Source organism: Equus caballus, chromosome 11 (genome assembly GCF_041296265.1).
Source record: "Equus caballus isolate H_3958 breed thoroughbred chromosome 11, TB-T2T, whole genome shotgun sequence".
NCBI lineage: Eukaryota > Metazoa > Chordata > Mammalia > Perissodactyla > Equidae > Equus > Equus caballus.
The window spans coordinates 26673462-26694910 of record NC_091694.1 but is presented as its reverse complement, the minus strand read 5'-3'; the positions used below and the strand labels follow the sequence as shown (position 1 = coordinate 26694910).

At 37.2% G+C, this 21449-nt stretch overlaps 1 protein-coding gene across 9 annotated transcripts in view; it reads left to right on the top strand.

The window, feature by feature from the left end:
* The window catches only part of SPAG9 (sperm associated antigen 9), a 126868-nt gene that overhangs the window by 51863 nt on the left and 53556 nt on the right, over positions 1 to 21449 (top strand). For 3 of the 9 annotated variants that reach the window (XM_023652781.2, XM_023652776.2, XM_070226304.1), the window contains 3 exons: positions 5852 to 5946; positions 12086 to 12236; positions 21173 to 21214. In XM_023652781.2, the coding sequence (XP_023508549.1) occupies positions 5852 to 5946; positions 12086 to 12236; positions 21173 to 21214 (288 nt within the window). Of the gene's footprint in view, positions 1 to 5851; positions 5947 to 6341; positions 6811 to 12085; positions 12237 to 21172; positions 21215 to 21449 lie in introns of those variants that run through there. The other 6 variants (XM_023652784.2, XM_023652782.2, XM_070226302.1 and 3 more) reach the window with 5 other exon arrangements.

The following is a 21449-nucleotide window of genomic DNA, read 5'->3' as shown; positions in this document are numbered from 1 at the left end:
TTTATTTCTGTTCCTTCAGAGAAGGACAGTGCAGAAAGAAAAAGCGATCTCATGAAAATCTTAAATACCATGTCAGAGAGTTGGGCCTGTCCAGTAACCAAATCGATTTTGCATGTAGCACCACAGCTCTTTCCATGGGATCCGCTCCCTCAGTCATAAGTGGCTCCTATCCTCTGCCCTGATAAGATCCCTTTATTTTTTGCTCTGCCTCAAGGAAAGCTTATGTAACACAGATATAGCTGTTCTGAAATGTGGGTCTCTTCTACTCTAACCCACATTTTTCTGTGTTTATACATCTGTACTGGAAATGCCATTCAGTTAGCAATTATAAATAGATATCCAATGCTAAAGAACCAGGTGTCCTTTAAAGGTGAATTCTGGAAACCTTCAGGGAAAGGAAGTCTGAAGGATTTAACCTTAGTCTTTTCACTATTACTTCCAACTAAGGTAACCGTTTTTACAGGCATACAAAAAAGTTATTTAAATAGCACTGTTGGGGCCGGCCTCGTGGCGCAGCGGTTAAGTTTGCATGTTCTGCTTCTCGGCGGCCCGGGGTTCGCTGGTTCAGATCCCAGGTGCGAACATGGCACTGCTTGGCAAAAGCCATGCTGTGGTCAGTGTCCCAGGTGTAAAGTAGAGGAAGATGGGCATGGATGTTAGCTCGGGACCAGTCTTCCTCAGCAAAAACAGGAGGATTGGCAGTAGTTAGCTCAGGGCTAATCTTCCTCAAAAAAAAAAAAGCACTGTTATTAAACACATTGCTTGCTGCTTAAGGGAAATCTGCTATGGCTCTTTTTGTAACGTGAATAACTGTTTTCTAATCAAATCTAAAATTTTGTCCATGTTACTGAATTTGCTTAAAAGAAGACATGCCTTGAAGAGGGCAGTGGAGGAAATAAAAACATCAAGTTAATTGTAAGGCACTTGGGCCAGATGGGTACATACTCTTATATTAATCACCAAAAACTTGACCCCTGGGTGTTACATCAGGGAGTGTTTAAATGTATTCTCACTTCATCCTCTGACCAAACTCTTATCATCCATCCCCATTTTACAGATTGAAATTATGAATTGACTTGTCCTAAATTCCATGCTAGTGTGTGACTAAATTTGAACCTAGGTCTGTCTGATTCTCTTGCCTAAATTTTCAATAACTTTTAGGTTATGGAACACATGGATGTTAAATGCACTAGAAATTTTCCTGTGCCTCTTTGGTTTATGACATCTCAACAACTTTAAGACTAGCGGCTTGGCAGATATAGCTGGATGGTTCTTGGGCTGCATATGGAAAGATTCAAGGCCAACATGATGAAAGGGATCCATGCCACTTGTCTCCAAAGCCTCACTGTTGCTTTGCTTTTCAATTTGAGCCAGAGCTGCCAGTCAGCCTTGCTGTGAAGATTTCTTTAGGCAGAAGAGGAGTTGGCATTTTCCAGACAGTGTGCTTGGGATCCTTCTTCATGGTTCCAGCTCTTTGCTGAATTGGCTCCTGAATATGTGTGAATTAACATGCATACCTGAGAAAATTGAGAATTGTTGTTCTGAGATCAGCAGGGATGGGACTGGCGGACCTGATAGTGGATTATCTAAAGCATGCCCTGTTTTACACTCTTCTGTCCAGCAGCACTGATCCTGCCGTCCCACTCACTTTTTGTGAAAACCAGAGCTACATTGTGAAGACCTGTAATTAAAATTTAAATTTTTATATGCAGTTTATTTTTTCTACTTTTTTGTGCTTTTATAGAGTATAGTGCATATTTTATTTCAGACGTCAGGAAATGCTTTAGGGTGTGGGATTTTCTTGTGGGTGTGAGGAAGAAAGGACAATGAGCTTATTGCCTGCCTAGAAAATTGACTAAAAGGGCAGATACAGCATGAGTCCTATACTGCTGAACTGCTCAGATGATGAAGTCAGGGGGACCTGAGTTCTGGCCCCAAAGCCAACCAGCTAATGGCACGTAGAAGACAGTTGATCATTAACTAACTGGTCAAATTGGGCAAGCTATTTTAACCTCCTTAAGCTGGAGTTTATCTATAAAATCGTAATATTATTGTAAGGATTAAATGAAACAATGACTGTAAATGCACTGGCTGACTTGTATTTGGTGCTCAATAAATGTTAGCTGCCATTTTGTTGTTACTCTTCTCTCCTATTAAGTGCTAGTTTAGTTGGCTTGGAACCAATTTCCTCACAGTCATGCATTGCTTAACGACCGGGATACATTCAAGAAATGCATCATTAGGCAATTTTGTCATTGTGTGAACATCATAGAGTGCACTTACACAAAGCTGGATGGTATGGCCTACTACATACCTAGGCTATATGGAATAGCCTACTTCCTGCTCCTAGGCAACAAACGTGTATAGCATCTTACTGTGCTGAATACTGTAGGCAGTTGTAACACAATGGCATAAAAGTATTTGTGTATCTAAACATATCTAAACATAGGAAAGGTAGAGTAAAAATGCGGTATAAAAGATAAAAAATGGTCCACCTGTATAGGGCACTTACCAGGAATGGAGCTTGTAGGACTGGAAGTTGCTCTGGGTAAGTCAGTGAGTGAGTGGTGAGTGAATGTGAAGCCTAGGATGTTACTAGACACTACTGTGGAGTTTATGAACACTGTATACTTAGGCTACACTAAATTTATAAAAAAATATTTTTCTTCAATAATAAATTAACCTTAGCCTACTGTAACTTTTTTACTTTATAAACTTTTAAATTATTTTTAAACTTTTTGACTCTTTTGTAATCACGCTTAGCTTAAAACACAAGCACATTGTACAGCTGTACAAAATATTTTCTTTCTTTAAATCCTTATTCTATAAGCTTTTTTCATATTAGATTTGTTTTTTCTTTTTAAACTTCTTTGTTAAAAACTAAGACACAGGGGTTGGCCCTGTGGCCGAGTGGTTAAGTTCCTGCGCTCCGCTTCAGTGGTCCAGGCTTTCTCCAGTTTGGATCCTGGGCGCAGACATGGCACCACTCATCAGGCCATGCTGAGGCGGCGTCCCACATAGCACAGCCAGAGGCACTCACAACTAGAATCCACAACTATGTACTGGGGAGAAGAATAAAAAAAAGAAGAAGAAGATTGGCAACTGTTGTCAGCTTAGGCGCCAATCTTTTTTAAAAAAAAAAAAAAAACCTCAGGGACACACATTAGCCTAAGCCTACACAGGGTCAGGATCATCAATATCACTGTCTTCCACCTCCACATCTTGTCCCACTGGAAGGTCTTCAAGGACAAATAATATGCATGGAGCTGTCATCTCCTATGATAATACTGCCTTCTTCTGGAATACCTCCTGAAGGACCTGCCTGAGGCTCTTCTTGGGGAGGTGTCACTCTCAGAACTATGTCCATGAGGTTTGTTTCTATGATCAAAAACATCATAGATTTACTTGTAAGCAGGTAATGCACCATGAACATTCCTCTCTATTAATGAAAACCTACAATGTTACAACATCACTACGCGGTAGGAATTTTTCAGCTACATTATAATCTTATGGGACCACCATCATATGTGCTGTCCATGTTGACCAAAATATCTTTATGTGGCGCATGACTGTATCTAGACCATTTTGGAATGTCAGAATGCTATATCTGCAGTTACTTGGGATCAGTCATTTGAAGAAGTTTGACAATTTTTTTCTAAATTAAAACAATTTTAATTATTTAAGACAAGAATCAATCTATAGAATGGATTATTTTGGGGTAGAAATGATTCTGCCTTTGCATTTATTTAGAGTTCTTTTTATTTTTCTATATTGAATAAATAGATTACTATAAAAGCAATTCAAGGAAGGTTTCTATTTTCTTCATCTGAATGCTTAAAGAAACTTAGATTCTTCCAGTTGAACTAATCAATTTCATATGATTATCCAGTGTATAAGAATTCAACTTAGGTTTTCTAAAACTTTTTGAAAATTTAAATTCATACCATCTGTTTGGCCCAAACATCACTTTGTTCTATAAGTCTCTCTCTCTCTCTTTTTTTTTTTTTTGATGAGGAAGATTGGCCCTTAGCTAACATCTGTTGCCAATCCTCCTCTTTTTGCTTAAAGAAGATTGTTGCAAAGCTAACATCTGTGCCAGTCTTCCTCTGTTTTGTGTGTGGGACACTGCCACAGCATGGCTTGATGAGTGGTGTGTAGGTCTACGCCCAGGATCCTAACCAGTGAACCCCAAACCGCCAAAGTGGAGTGCACCAACTTAACCACTACAGCACCAGGCTGGTCCCTATTAGTCTCATTTTAATTTTTTCCTTAAAGTTCTTCCTGATACAAGAAGAAAACAGCTCACTATTTATGGTTTGCAGACACAACAAAAATTGTATTTCTGCAAAACTGTTCTTTAATAGGCGATAAAGGGAAAATCTGTAATTTTAAAATAAAAAGTATATAAATTTAAAAGTTTTAAAAATGGTTTCACATGCCATATCCATGTGATTCTGTTTTCATCTTTCTGTGTCTGATACATTTCTTGTTTGGATTAGTCTTAATTGGGGAGCAGTTTGATTCTTTGATAATGTTTGAGTTGATAAAATTACTCATCTTATTCATGCATCAGAGTTCAGCTTTTTGTTTATTTGAAGTAAATACCACTTTCAAATTGATTTACATTTCTTAATTTTTGTACATTCATGCATGTTGTAAAATTTTCATAGAAGCATACTTTAAAAAAATAAATTTAAAAAATTTGTTTAAAATTTTGTTTCTTTCAATGGTTATCCTTCCAATATGCTACAATGCATATTTTAGGTTATATTGAGATTGAAACCTGTCTTCATACAGCTAAAGTATAGAAACTTCTAAAGCTATTATATGCTACAGTTTTAAGAATTCAAGGAATAGTCCCAAGAAAGACTTCAGCCTTTCTTGCCTACTCTTAATATTTACATTACTTTAAATTGCTAACATACCTTTTCTTATTTTTTAAAATTCACTTTTTTCTTATTCATATCATGTTAGTATCTAGTAAAGGCTTTTTAATTTTATGATTGAACTTTGTTGTATTTTACATTTTTTAATGCCAGATTTAGGCTTCTTAAAAGTGAAAGTGTGGATTATCAGGAATCAAATAGGACTGTAGAATTTCTTGGCAATTTATATACTTGATATTCTTGAAGTTTTCACTTCCATATCCAGCGTGTCTATCATATGATGCCCTATCCAAGACTCAAAATCAAAGTGCTCTGACTTTTCACTTGTTTTAATTTGCTATCGTTATTATAAATGATTGTATTAAGTAATGAGACCAGTAAATTTGCAGTCAAACAAAAGAGAAAATATTTTAGCATTCTTTCAACTAAATCTGTAGACATAAGAAATAAACATCTTGATATTTAATTTAAATTAAATTTCTTAATTAAATTGAAAGTGATCTTTACTCTGTGAATCCTTTGTAAAATGGAAAAGATCATCACATAAGGGTTTGATTTCTTCTCAAGTTTTATGTTAATTTATTTGTTGTTTCCCATTTTAGTGAATGGATTTCTCAGATGCCCTGTTATTTTTAACTAGTAGCCTCTTATCACCTCTTCCCCAATGTCTGTATTTCGTTTGTATTATTTATGTCAAAATGATATCATTTAATAGCATCACATACTGTAAAAAACGGTTTTTTGCCATGCTGAGCAGCATGTTGGCTACTTTTATGAACAACAGCATCCTTAAATGTATATTCCTTTGCCATTAAAAAAATTTCATTCTTAATATTCTTTTATATGCAACTGTAGGTAGTCTGATAAAAAATTTATACAAAAATGTTACCTTTGTTAAAACACTGTGTTTTTATTCCAGGTATTAGTCTTAAAGTTTTGTGTATTTTTTTCTTTCTTCAAAATAGATGATCCATAATTATATGGAACACTTAGAAAGAACAAAACTTCATCAGCTCTCAGGGAGCGATCAACTAGAGTCCACAGCTCACAGTAGAATTAGGTAAGCTTTGTTACACGTTTTGCCTTGAGACAAAGTGAAATAATCTGTCTGTTTCTGTTTCTCTCTGTTCTTTAATCCTGGAACAATAGATAGGCTGATTCAAAAAGCTCTCTACTGTGGTTGGAATGCTATAGGAGAGAACAGCATAGAAAAATACAAACAGCCTTCACTATTGAAGAGGTAAATTGTGAGCCATGCCATAGAAGCAGCATATTTTGATTGTTTTCTAATACTTAATGGAGGTTACACTAGGTTTAAATTTTTCTGATTCGTGAGAATGCTGAATATTTTTCATTTCTCCTGTATAAGTGGTTTAAAGTCCTTTTTGTTACAGAGAAGCATGTTTGAAAGGGTTAGCTAGACTTCTGTTTGATGTAGGAGTGTGAATAAATTATGTAGATCTCCAAGCATTGTAGCCAATGAGCTAAGCCAAGACTCTTAGTGGAGAGGAAAATAGTTAATAGGCTGGCTGTCGCTCTGGATTGCTGCATAAATGCTGGGAGCAGCAGCCCTATGGTTATGAGGTGGGGAGAACGGGATGACGTCATCGCTCCGGAGCTGCTGCAGGATGGAGTGGAAAGCTGCTGCTGATGGCATTGTTTTTGTGGCAGCAGCTGAATGACAGATCCTCACTACAAAGATACCCGTTTGGCCCTTGTATAGGCCTCCTGGTTCGGGTGTTTCACCATGCCAGCACAGCGCCATGAGTCCTGGATGCATGCTGCTGTTTGTGTTTGGCTTTGTTGGCGGGGCGGTGGTCATTAATTCTGCTATCTTAGTCTCTCTCTCTGTTTTGCTGCTTGTGCACTTTTCTATTTCTACCGGTGTGCCAGCTCTGACGCAGAACCTACCAAGGATACTCAGGTACTCTAGTCTCTCTTAGAAGCCCCTGTTTAGTTGGCTTTTCTCAAATTTTTAGCTTCACGGGTCTGCTTTATAACCATTTCTGTTGCAGATTGAAACAATGGAAAATGGCCTGAAGCTAGGATTTCTATTCTTATTTATAGCAATTTATAGGCCATCACTTAGAGACACTGCTTTGTATTCGGAAACCACCGACTTAAGAAAAGGATTTTCATCTTGTACTTATACACAAGTACAAGGTCAGTGTGGTCTTGTTTTAAGCAGAGTGTTCCAGGAGTAAAGGGAGAGCAAGAGTAGAGCACGGGTCCAAGTGTTACAGCCTCTGCTGTCAGCATCTGAACATTTAGGGACAGATATCTTTATGCTGGGACCTGCAGTCGTTTAGACATAGGCCGTAGGTGTTTATTTTCTTCCAATTATCCTTTGACTGAGGAAAGTTCATGCATCATTTTTGCAATTTTTGATAGTAGCTCATGGGAATTGACAATTTAAATATTTTTCTCCTAAAACAAAATATATTTTAAAGGGAAAGGATTTAAACCGTTAGGGCAAGGAATGTATATTTTCTCCATTATTTACACATCAAAGTTGTGAAAGCTTTACAAGGCCCATTCACTATTGTTTGGTCAGATGTTGCCCTTTCTTTGGAGACTTGGGTGACAAATACCCATGCCTGCTCGCGGGGGTAGTCATTAATCTCCATGGCTTTTCTGCTGTTCGCTCTCCTTGCACCCTGTACGAACCGACTTCTACATTAGAGGATTAAGGTTTTGGATTCTTTTGTTTTCTAACTCGTCAAACTAAAACTATCTGACTTGTTCCGATTTCTGCTTTGTGCATGGTTTAAATGAAAGTTCATAGTGTATAGCTTTTATTATTTAAGTGTTTACTTAAAATACTCAACTCCTAATTGTGGATTTAGATAAATTAAGATGAATTAAAGTAGTAAATTCGCTCAATGTGTTCTTTTTTATTCATAGATCAGTTCACATCCAATATTTGTTTAAGGCCCCGAAATTAAATTGCATCTATGGTCTAAAACTAGATATTTGGTCATTTATTTTCTTTCCTGATTTGATAAAAACTGAGAGAAATCTCCTTACTTGTGTATATTTTAGTACATAAAACATGTCTAAATGTATATATAGGCTTTTAGGAGATTAAAAATACATTAACTCAAGATTATGTAGAATGTTAAACTAAGACTGGTTTTAAAGGGCTGTCAGGTTTCGGTTTGTTGGAGAAAGCAGTGCCGGGCTGTGCTATGCAGCGCTGTGTGGGGGAAGAGGCTTTGGAGGTGGACTGCCTGGGGACACATGCTCTGCACGTGTGAGCTGGAGGACCTTTGGCAAGTTGCTTAATCTCTCTGTGCCTGAGTTTCCTCCTCTGAGTTTCTTACCCCACTGGGTGGTCTTAAAAATCAAGCGAGATGATTATTTTGTATTTAATCAGTTGCAAGATATATAGTAATTTAAACAAGTAAATAATTTTCATAGTTACCTTTATGTACCTTATTTTTAGCAGAGCTTTTTGAGCTCCAGCTATTTTATTGATAAAACAACTTATGATTAATTTCAAAAAGTTCCTTGACACAGAAGTTGCTGTTGATCTGACTGAGTAAAGATATCAGAGTGTTCAATATTAAGATTAAATTGTCAAGAAGTAAGTAGTTCCTTGGAGTCAAACAGGTCTTTGATTCTTATCTCTGCCAATTACTAGTGCCTAAAGTCTGAGCATCACTTTTCCTAAGCTGAGACCTGGGAAAACAATCCCTGTTTCCTTACGAGGATTAAATGAGATATGCAAATAAGTTATCCATCTCAGTGCTTGCCAGATGGTGAGTGGTGGACAAATGTAACCCTTTTTACTGCCCTTTATATATATAATAGATTGTATTAATGATTATTTATTTTAAATGTGAATATAGCAAAAAACTGTTTCAAAACACTTTTGTGAAATTCTTTATACATGTAAGGCAACCTTTAAATAACCAACTAAAAATGGATATATGAAACTAAGACAGTTTTTAAAATAATATGACAAGGATTCTGATAGTTGATGATAACTTTGTTTCTAGACAGTAATAGCGTATTGAAACAACTGAGGTTTAAATTTCCCACTTAATGTTTTTCTACATGTACACCATTCTTTTGTTTCTTCTGTGAGTTTTACTGAAACATTTAATAAATATTGTACCAGCCATGCAAACCAACACAGTAAAGGACTAATGTTTACCTTTTAGGGTTTCTTTTTGAAAGTAGGATTCTAATTGATTTCCATAATTACATGTCCTTCTCCCTCCCCCAACTTTTATGTAACTTAGTAAAATAAGGAGAGAAGCGATGTATGTAGTAATATTATTTTTCCAGAGTTGGGACAATGTAACCCAGAGCGTAGTTGACCCTCTTGACAGACAGCTATCAGTCTCTGAAGAAAAGTTCCCTCCTGTAGAGCAGTTTCTGAATGATTCATAGAGCGATACAAAGTGGTGTGAATTCTACTCTATTTTGGAGTGTAGATTTAGTTCACAGGTATAGGAAAGTAAGACTTGGATCCGCGGCAGACTCCTTCCCCCGAATAGTTTTACACTTTTTCAGTATTTGATCTGTGTGAAAATGAATGTGTTGTTATTCATATAGGAAGATAATTCTAGTGACTGACCTGTATTTTGATTTCTCTTAGCAGTGTGATGGATTTGCATGAAGTCTGTATTATCTGCCTGGTTCTCTTTGCATTTTGGGTTAGAGAGCTTTCCACTGAACTCTATCTGATTAAATTCCCAGTCACTTTTTTGCTTGAGTCATTAAGATATGTTAAAAAATAAATAAGTCATCTAGTAGCTCATAGACCCTTAGATTTTCAGTTCCCAAAATATGTTCCCCCAAAACTGAGGGGTAAACATCTGTTAACAACTTTATTTTGTCAAGTATGGACATTAAAATAAAGTAACTTTCTAATCATTGTCAGCATCATTTGGTGAAAGGGCATTTTAAAATCAGAGAAGCAGAAAAGATGTAGAAAAGGGTTAGTCATTCTCCAGAAAGAACAGGTTCTATGGTATGTGGATATGTGTACAATATGTACTATGTAATCCAATAAGGGTATAAAAAGTGATGCCTCTTTTGGCCGCGGACTTATGGAAACTTTATTGCTGAACCAGCATTTGGGAATAACTGGTATAAACAGAATAGTTGACTAGTTACTTTAATTTTTGTCATTTGGTTCTGGCAGCTTGTAGTCACAAACTTAGATTTGGTATTAAAATCTAGGCTTTTATTGTGCTGCCTACCTGCATTTGATTTTTCCTCCCAGATCAAATAGGAAAAGTACCCCAAGTGTGAAGAAGTGTTGCATAATTTACTCTCGCTGATAGAGAAAGTCCTGTGTTATTTCCTTGTGCATACAACTTTAATAAACTGCAGTCCCTCAACTCTTTTGCTTCACCTCACCTTTAAGAAGGTATTCTGACAGTTTTACGAATCCTTTCTGATTGTTGTTAGGAAAGACAGAGCATACCCTTTGTGTTAAATGAGGACACATTTCAAAAGTGGCTTAAGTTTCTTGGTATAAAAGTGAGTTTACAGAACAAAAGACTTATTTAGCAGAACTGAATATTTTCCCACTTTTATTTATAACTTCAGTGTTTCTATTCTAACTTACATTCTTACCAGTAGAGATACGAGTTCCAGGAGCCCCCAAACCTTCAGTGTCTCGTTTCTCACCAGTTTCCCCATTTTGAGTTAATGACCCAGGATGACCTGTTAGTAGGCTTGTTCCACCCTCTAAAAGCCCTTTGATTTGGAATCTTCTATTCGTCAACAAGGGATGTCTTTCTTGTTGAAATTCTTTTATTATTAAAATTGTAACTCGAATTCATTGAAATTTCCCACAAAGCATTGGAAACTCTACAGTCTTTCATAGAATTTTTTGGCCTCCTTGTTTGGAAAAACTGACAATCGTTTTCTCATATGTACTGTGATTGAAACGAACTCATGTATATGGGTTCTATAGAAAAAATACAACTTTTCCTGCTTTTTGAGCAATTTTTAACATTTAATCAGTAGCCCTGATTTAGATCATATGATTTTCCTTTAGGCAGAAAAGGCGTACCTTGAAGAGGCTTGGGTAAACACCTAGGGATTAGTGTGAGGATTTGGGAAGTCTAGAAACAGGGATTGGGGTCACTTCCAGAGGAGGAGGTTGCAAGTTCCCCTAGGGCTAACCTAACCATGAGTGAAAACTTAGCAGCTCTTCTCATTGTGAAAGCCGATCAGAAACTGCTTCCTGGGCAAGGAACTCATCAGTAACTTACAAGATGTCCTAAACCATTACTTACTACTTTTTTCTTTTTTACTTTTTTTTTCGATGAGGATGATTTGCCCTGAGCTAACCTCTGTTGCCAATCTTCCTCTTTTTGCTTGAGGAAGATTGTTACTGAGCTAACATCTGTGGCTGTCTTCCTCTGTTTTGTATGTGGGATGCCACCACAGCGTGGCTTGATGAGCAGTGTGTAGGTCCCCGCCCAGGATCCAAATCTACGAACCCTGGGCTGCTGAATCAGAGTGCATGAACTTAACCACTACATGACTGGGCTGGCCCCTCTTACTACATTTTTTAGTTGATTTCTTGAGGCTAATTTAAACTTCTGAGACTCTGTCCTTTCTCTTTGGTAAGTCTCTTGTTCAGATAGGCAGATGATATTATTTAAGAATGATGTCTCTAAAGCAAAGACAGCACAAACTTTTTTTTTTTAAGATTTTATTTTTTTCCTTTTTCTCCCCAAAGGCCCCCAGTACATAGTTGTATATTTTTCGTTGTGGGTCCTTCTAGTTGTGGCATGTGGGACGCTGCCTCAGCGTAGTTTGATGAGCAATGCCATGTCCGCACCCAGGATTCGAACCAACGAAACACTGGGCCGCCTGCAGTGGAGGAGCACGCGAACTTAACCACTCAGCCATGGGGCCAGCCCCGACAGCACAAACTTATCACTTACAGTCATGATGAATAAAAAATTAAAAATGAATAAATGCTTGGGCTGGTCCCTTGGCATAATGGTTGAGTTCAGTATGTTCCACTTTGGCAGCCTGGGTTCACAGGTTTGGATCCTGGGTGCAGACCTACACCACTCACCAGCCATGGTGTGGTGGCAACCCACATATAAAGTGGAGGAAAATTGGCCCAGATGTTAGCTCAGGACGAATCTTCCTCAGCAAAAAAAAAGAAAGAAAGAAAGAAAATGAGTGAATGCTTTATTTTTTCTCCCCTCTCCAAATAGAAAAGAGCGCCCTATATCATTAGGGATTTTCCCATTACCTGCTGGAGATGGATTGCTTACACCTGACACTCAGAAAGGTGGAGAGACCCCTGGATCAGAGCAATGGAAATTTCAGGAATTAAGTCAACCACGTTCTCATACCAGCCTGAAGGTAAGCTTTATTCTGCCGAAATCTTTAATTTACATTTTATAAGTTTTCTTATCCAAATTGAAGTCTAGACAACCAAAACATAATGAAATGAAATAGTTTGTATACGTTTTTGTTTGTAAAACTTTTTTTTTTAATTGGAAATCAGCTCTTCTCAAGGAGTTTTAGTTTTTTACTATTCTTTTCCACGTTATATCAGAAAAGAAAATGAAGCATTGTTACATCTTGATTAGTATACTGATGACACTAATGACCAAAATTTCTATTTGATTTAGCCTACGTTATATGAATTTAGAGTGAGGTGATCGGTGAACTTAATTATATTTTTTAGAATTGAAAATCATTGCTACCTGAAATCGTTGGTTCACTGTTAGAAACGTCACAATTTAGTAAGGCTTCACTTAAGAAAGAAGTTCCTTCCTCAAAACTCTTCATAAAGCAGTAGTTAAAAGTACATTGTGTTTAGCTGAAAGGCCTGGTGTTGATTCATTATAGATTATATTCTTGACCAAGAACTTGTCATTAAATATATTATAAATATGATATATATGTATATAATAGATATCTAAATAATATACTTGGAGTAGAGATATACTAATAATTAATTTTTAAATAATATTTAAAGTTATATTCTCTATCTTATTTATAAATGGAATATTTATAAATGGAATATTGAAATTCCCTTTATGTAGGAATGCCTTTATAAAAGAATCTTGTTACATTATAAAATCTACTCAATCATAAAACAAACAGGCCATGTACAATGAATACAAGTGAGTTACTTCACGTCTTATCCCCTTTTTCTGCTCTCTTTTTTCTCCAAAGTACTTACCATGGTCCAGTAGTGAAAGATAGCTCTTATGATGCTTCTAAAGTACTAAGTCATTTACTTATTTACTTTGTTTCTCTCCACTGAGAGAACATAAAATCCATGAAATTTATTTACTGCTCTATCCCTAGCACTTAGAAAGGTGCCTAGCACATAGTGGCCACTCAGAACATGTTTGTTGAGTGAATTATTTGTTTTAGATGTTAGAAAGACTCTTTTAGGATAACATAAATGGTCTGTCAGCTCTAGAAGGTGGAGGCATTTAGAATTATTTCACTGACCTTTGAAAAATGTACTCAAAACAGTAAGTAGTCAATAAATATTTGATAATTTTTCTCCCACTGAAAAGTAATTTTAACAGCAAGACCGACCTCACCTTTCTTCCTTTCTCTTTTTTCTTTTTTTTTTTTCCCCACTGAGGAAGATTAGCCCTGGGCTAACATCTTTTGCCTGTCTTCCTCTTTTTTGCTTGTCGAAGATTGGCCCTGAGCTAACATCTGTGCCAGTCTTCCTCCACTTTATATGTGGGTCACCGTCACAGCGTGACTGACAGTGTTGTAGGTCTGCACCTGGGATCCAAACCCACAAACCTGGGCTGCCGAAGCAGAGCTCACGAACTTAACCTCTATGCCACAGGGCCAACCTCTCTCTCTTTTTTTTTTTGTTGCTCAATTTATTAGAAGCTAATCACACAGCTGCTCACTCTCAGTCCACAGCAATGCCACTAAGAAACTCTCTCATTCTTTACTCTTATGGCTACACTGGCTTTTTAAGCCTGCCTGTGGGTTTAATAGATCTTCCAGAACACCCATCCCTCAGTTACCTGCTTGCCATTTCCCTTCCCCAAAACAAAATTAAGTAGGAAGGATACTTTTAGTACATGAAAAATATATACCATATGGTAACAGTATTTTAATTGCTATCCAAAAAGATACCTTAAAAAGATTATTATAATTCTCTTATTTAATCCAGTGACACACTGTGACTGAACTTTATTGGCAAGTTATAAACTGATTAACAGGTTTTTAATATGGATTCAGGCATAGGTGTGTTCTGTGTCCTCCCTAGAGATACTGAAGCAAGTACTCCCCACTAGTTTCTAAACTAAAATACGGTCTCTCTTTACTCTGGACGTGGAGCCACTAAATGAGATAAAGTCTCAACAGATAGAGCTTTCCAGGAACAAAGTGGTGCATTACAAAATGGCAGAAGTCCAGTTTGTAAAGTATGCCTAATAATTAGGACATTTTATTATTCACCTAAGGCCTTGTTGTTAACCAGATGTCTGTCTCTAACTTTGCCCAAGGCTGGCAGTCGGGGGTTTGGAGTTCACTGGTGGACGGCATCACATGTACCCACGAGGCTTGGTTTCCATGTGTGATAGGAACTGGACTAGATTATCTCTAATTTAAAGTATTCCACAACTTTAATTTCTCTGAGAACTTTGGGAATGACCTAGCTTTATTTAGGGCATGCTTTGCCTTTGTTGTGAAAAATTGAAGATGAGAATTATAATCAGTATTAATTTTACTAGCACAATTTTTCTCTGAAGTAAGGTTAAGGTGAAAATGTTCTGTGAGAAAATCAGATGATGAGTTATAACCAAGGACATAGAACTGTAGGAAGCTTTGTGGCAGAAGAATGATGGTAAAAGAGATTCGCCAGTTGTTGTAAAGTTATGGACCTTCTTTGTTGCTATATTGTGGATTTTTCACTGTGAGAGAGTTGTAGTCAATAAGGTTATATCTTCAGGTATTAGAAAATCTGCCAGGAATGATGCACCTAGAAATATGTACAAGTCCTTAAAAAGAAGTATTTGTACGTGTTATTCCTTTGGTTATTGTATTCTTGTGGGGGAAGTCAACAAACAAGTAAATGAAATAATAGAATAGTTGTTAAGTACTATTAAAAGAAAGTAAGGTGAGGGGAGAGAGAGTAATTAGCAGGGAGGGATGCTTATTTTAGGATGGTGAAGGAAGGCCTCTTAGAGGAGGTGACTTGCACCCTGACTTGAGGGATGTGCAGGTGCATGGAAAGGTCTGGAGGAATAACTGTTTCAGGACGATCAAACAGCATCTGTAAAGGCCCTGAGGTGGGGACAGACTTTGGCGTGCTTGAGGAACGATTGTCTTCTCTTCATCCTACCCCTCTGAGACTTTCAGTCCTACCTGTACACCAACACGCCTTTTCTCTGGGTTACCAAAATCATCCGTCTTTCCAAATCTAATGGAAAATTCTCAGTCTTCACACTACCATGTAGCAGCATTTGACACATTTGAGTACTTTCTGCTTCTTGAAATGCTTTTCTTTACTTTGCTCCCAGGGCACCACTCTTTCTCTCTCTCTCTCTCACTCACTGGTTTTCTTCACTGTTCCTCCATTGCTGGTTTTGGACCTCTAAATGTTGGAGTTCGCCAGGGTTTAAAGCTCAGCCCTCTTCTACTTAATCTGGGTAACTCAAGTTCCACGTCCGTAAATGCCATCCACACATCGATGTTCACAAATTTGAATCTCCAGCCTTGACCTTTCCCTGCACTCCAGACCTGTGCATCCAGTTGCTTTTGTTGATAGTTGTCTCACGTATATGTTTTTGTCCTGCTTAGGTTACCACCAGTAGAAATGCCCTCTTTCAAGGCCATTCTAAATGCCAGAGCTTACACGAAACCTCACCTGACACACTGTTGGTGGTCTTCAAGCCTAGTTTAGAGATCAGCTCAAGGGAAAAAACAGAGGAGATTTATATTGCATCATTAACAGAAATTTCTTGCTGAGGGGCTTCTAGTGAAATTGGTAAAAAGCAACTTCTTATGGTAAGGTACCAAAGCTGTTTTGTTAAAAATGTGTTATAGAAGTGCTAAGGCTGGGAATGGTCAAAAATGTTAAGGTAGGGTTGTTCATCCAAGTGAATTATATTCATGAACAAGTTGCAAATAAAGAAGGAATTGGAGAACCAAAGGCCAGGAATAATCCAAGACAGTCCTGAAGAAGAACAATAAGAACAAGAATTTGCCCTACTAGATATCATGACTTACTGTAATGCTGTAATTTTTAAGATGATGTACTGTTGCATTATGTGCCTTTCTTGTTTCCTATTTGCAAAATTCAGTCCTAAAGCTACTGGGTAGGGCAGAACGAGGTAAGCAGCCACAGGGTGGGGTGGGGTGGAGGTGGGATAGGTATCACAACTGAGCAAAGTTGGGAGTGTATCCCTGTAGCGATAGTCTGGTGTGGAGAATCAGGGCCCCAGCAGTGTGAAGGACATCCCTACAGAGGGCCAGCCTGTCTTGGAGGTGTCAGATCCTGATCAAGGTGGTCGGGGCCTTCCCACGGAAAGGCCCCAGGCATAGGGTGTCACAGCCTGAGCAGGTGAAGAAGGCAACATCCATATGAGGGGTAACCTGGAATGGAGAGGCAGAAGATGCACAGGGAAAGAAGGGCATTGGTGGGGGCGAGACGGAGTGTAATGGCAGAGAGGAGTGACCGTAAGAGACTATGGCTCTGGAAGTCAGGGGACAAGAGAGCCTTAGAATGGAAGGAGTTGTTAGCAGGGTCGGCTGCTAGGGAGAAAGAAAACAAGTAGGATGAGGACTGAATTTGTAAATTTGTAGGTATAGGTTTGAACAGTTTGAGTTGCAGGGCCAATAACAGGAGTGAATGTGAATCATGAAAGGCGGAAATAGAAAGTGTAGATTAGATTACTCAAGAAAAGTGGTTGTAGTAGGAGGAGAGAAAAAGGATAACTTGAGTTGGCAGGATGGTGGGAAAAGTACTCTTAGAATGGGAGAAACTGAGTTGTTTGTGTGCTTGGAAGAAGAATCCAATAGAAAGAGAAACTGAAAACAAGAGTCAAGGAAGATAATTGATACATCATAGAGGAAGGGCAGGTAGAAAGGGATCACATAGCCCAACCGCAATTAAAGTCTACTTTATTGATGGTACACCTCAGTTTTTCCTAGTCTTTTGCGTTACAAACAATGCTGCGGTGAATAACCTTGTACATAATTTTGTACTTTTATTTATACCTCCCGTAAGTGGGATTACTAGATCATAGCATGTATTTAAGATTTTGATAGATGCTGCCAGCTTGCCTGCCAAAGGGATTGTAGTCATTTGTACTCTTCCCCGCAATGTTGTATGAGTTCTTCATTGCTTTACAAGTTTAGAGTTTGAATATCCCTCCCTTATGCCCAAATATGGAAAGAGAGAGAATGTGATGTTTTAAATATCATTTTAAATATCCTGTACATAAAATCCTCATGCTGTTTTCTAGACCTTGGTTGCTATCAATTTGCAGTGATGTCACAGATTCCATCCAGCTTCACAGTTATGCATATGTATGTATGTATGTACACCTACAGATGTATATGCATCTGCACATGCCGAAACGCATGTGTGCATGTGTAGATTAACTCCAAAAGAGTATTATTGTTTTCCTTTGAAGAGTCTCCTAGGTCGTTGATTGTTAGTAGAATGTGACTTTTAGAACTGAGAAAAACAATTTTAACCAAAAAGCAATTAGATTGGTACCTCCTTGTGCAAATTTTAAAGAATTCTTTTAAAACCATATGACTTGAAATACTTTAGTAGAAGTGCTGTGAGAAGCTCTTGTTAGCAGGGTTTGGTATGTAAAGCCGGTGGTCAATGTGTGCTGCATTCTTCAGGGGATGTGCTTAGCATACAGAAGAGGAAATGTCTAAACAGAGCCAGCATTCTTGTTTAGAAGAATTTTCCATCCTCCTCCATCTGTGGTTAAGTTCTTAAATTGTTCCTATTCCTTTAATTTTCCCAAATTTGAATCTCTGTAGTAGTTGAATTCCTGTATCATCTGTAACTAAAGATTCCTAACATAAAATGCATGTATAACTTTAAATTTCACAACAGTTAAAGGTCTCAGGTTTTTTAATTTTTATTTTTTTAAAGATTGGCACCTGAGCTAACAACTGTTGCCAATCTTCTTTTTTTTTTTTTTCCTGCTTTTTCTCCCCAAAACCCCCCAGTACTTAGAAGCTTATTTTAGTTGTGGATCCTTCTAGTTGTGGCATATGGGACACTGCCTCAGAATGGCCTGATGAGCGGTGCCATGTCCGCGCCCAGGATCTGAACCTGTGAAACCCTGGGCCGCCAAAGTGGAGCGCATGAACTTAACCACTTGGCTACAGGCCGGCCCCTGACTGTTTATTTTGAAATATTTTAGACTCACAGAAAAGTTGCAAAAATAGTACAGAGTTCCTGTATACTCATCTCCCAGCATCCACTAATGTTAACTAGCCATAGTAAAATTATCAAAACTAAGAAATTAATATTGATACAATACTATTAGCTAAATTACAGACTTGTGTTCGGATTTTGCCAGTTTTTCCACCGCTGTCCTTTCTCTGTTCCAGGATCCAATCCAGTCACATTGCATTGAGTTATGTTTCCTCAGTCTCTCCCAGTGTGTGACAGTTCCTCAGTTTTACCCTGTCTTTCATGGCCTCGAGGCTTGAGAGTGCTGGTTAGTTATTTTGTAGAATATCTCAGTTTGGGCTTCTCTGATGATTTCTCATGATTAGATTGAGGTTATATTTTTGGCAAGAATACTGCAGAAGCAGTATGCCTTAGTGGTGAGGTTAACTTTGATCACTTGGTTCAGCTGGTGTGTTGGACTTCTCCACTATAAAGTTACTATTTTTCCCTTTATAATGAATAAACGTCTTGGTGGATATACTTTGAGACTGTGCAAATATCCTGTTTTTCCTCAAACTTTCATCCACTGATTTTAGTATCCTTCAGTGAATCTTACCTACAGTTGTTACTGTGGTGTTCCAATGGTTATTTTCTGTTTTCTTCATCCTACCTTTATTAACTGGAATTCTGTAAGGAAGAGCTACCCTTCCTTTCTTCCTTCTCTCCTTCCTTTCTTGTTTGAACTCATGGATGTTTATTTTATTCTGTACTTTATTCAGTGCTATCATTTGTTTTGTTGCCCAAATTGTTCCAGCTTTGGACATCAGGAGCTCTTTCAGGTTGACTCCCGTAACCTTTTGACATGCCCCATACTCTTTTATGTACTTCCTTCCTTCCTGGCACCATCATATGCTCCAGGGTCTTGTATTTTTCCTGCTCCAGCCCTGCAATCGACTGCTTCTCCATGGAGCCCTGGTTCCTTTTATTGGAGAATGGTATTTAGGAATCAAGATCTGGGCACTGAATGTGCTTATTGCTTGAAATATGATTGCTTCTAGGCCCTTTCTTTGACGCTAGTGTGGGTTTTTCCATTAGTTTATATTATATATTACCTTTTCTTGGATTTTTTTATTCATGTTTACAGGAGGGTAAAATAAAAATAGACTTTTGAGAAAAATGAATTGTACGTTATAATATTTCATGTTGTTTTTGCTTGTGATAGAAGATAAGGAATTTCTTCTATAACTTCATTTTTTTATTTATAAACTTTTCCCCTCACTTATAGCCTCATTTGATAACTTAAGGAACCATTCACAGCTGACTGTCGGGGTTTGAAGGGGAAAAGGGGCAAAGATTTACTCCTTTTAATCTTTTAGTACTTTGTTATTCACTCATTCATTCATCTATCTTTGTTGAGGTATAATTGACAAATAAAATTATAAGATATATACTTTCTCTCCTTTTAAATTCTTGCTTGGAGAAGGAGGAATAGAATTTGTTCTTTCTTAGTGGGTGTTTATAAATGAGATTTTTTTTTTCTTTTTAGTGTAGTTATTGGGTTGTGTGTTGACCAAAATGCTAATATATGTTGAGAATAAAAACTGGTGAAAGTCTAAATAAACAGCACTATTTAAAAATGATTGTTTAAAACTTACATTTCAAATGTGGCTTCTTTTGAAGTAGTTGGCACATAAGCATTTATTACGTACTTACTGAATGTTTAAACAAGCTTTTAGAATAGGAAAAATAGTTTCAAATATTTCCTGTTGAAGAAAATTTTTACCTTTTTGCATTAAAACATATTTATTGATACCCACTGTGTCCAGGCACAGTGCCACATGCTAGAAATATTAAGGTGCTCAGAGTCCACATATTGTATAAAACAGGTTTAATAATTTTTTTTAAAAAGTTATATTAATGCAGTTTCACAATTTTAAATAATATTAAAGAATCTACAGTAAATAGGTAATTTCTCCAACCCTAAATTCCCCTCCTTTTCCACAGTCATTGTGAATAGTTGGTGTATCCTTTAGACCTTTTTCTTGACATATGCACATAGATACTACATATTCATAATGTCTTTGTAAGATAAATGGATTTATGCTGTAAGTATTTTCCTGCAGCTTGCTTTTTGTTTTTCATTTAGAAATGTATGTTCACAATCTTTCCATTTGTATTATATACAGAGAGCCATCCAATTTTTTACCTTTCTTTTGATGAAGTGAATAGTTGAGAAGGGTTAAAGATGATAAGAATTCAGAATCAAAGATTATGTAAACAAACATTAAGGGAGAGGCAGTCTGGTTTTTATAAAGTGAATCATGCCTTGCTAATCTATGGTTTTTTGAAAGAGTTAACAGAGAGTTGCAGCTGTATTTTAGGCTTTCAAAAAGACTTTGATGAGTTTCCAGACCAAAAATATTTAAAATTTGAAGTTGCTTTGTGTTTAAGAGAAACACTTTTGTCTCACAGAGGGCAAATGTACAAATAGAAATAAAAAAATGTGAGTAAATAGATGTTTTGTGAAAAAGGATTAGAATCTGGGTTTCCTTTTGATTATTAGTGATACTTAACAGTTTCAGAAATGATGTGGAGAAGGGGGAGAAAGGAGAGTGCTGTTAACATTCCAAGTATGCTAAACTGGAATATTTGGTATGTTAAATATTCAAGATGATTAGAATACATTTCAGAAAGATTTCCTACAGTTGTGTGAGTAGAAAAAAGTTACATGATGAGCTGCTTATTGATAAAGTAAGTGATCCAAGGGGTGACTTCTGAACCATGACATCACTTAAGTCAAAACAAAACCATTTTAACGTAGTAGATGATAGAGAGATGGATTTTGTTATCCTGAGAGGTAGTAGAAGCCAAAGATACTTAGAAATATGCTAACACCTAGTAAATGCATGATTTTTTTTCTCTTTTATAATCTCCCTCTTCCCAGGTCAACAGTAGTCCTGAATCTCTGAAGGCTGTAGAACAGGAGGTGAGAATGGTGTTTCAAAACATTTTGCACAAAGTAACCTGAAATGATTAACTATTGGTTCACTTCCTCAACCGCTATTCTCAAGACCTCAGATGCTCAGTTTGGAAGACTGCTGATGTTATTCACTGAAATGCAAAAGAAAATTATTTCCTCCCTCTGCGGTGGTTGCCAGGGCTTTACTGTAATCTGTAATTTACTCCTCCCCCAAAGTCAGCATTTTGAAATAAAGGGGAGA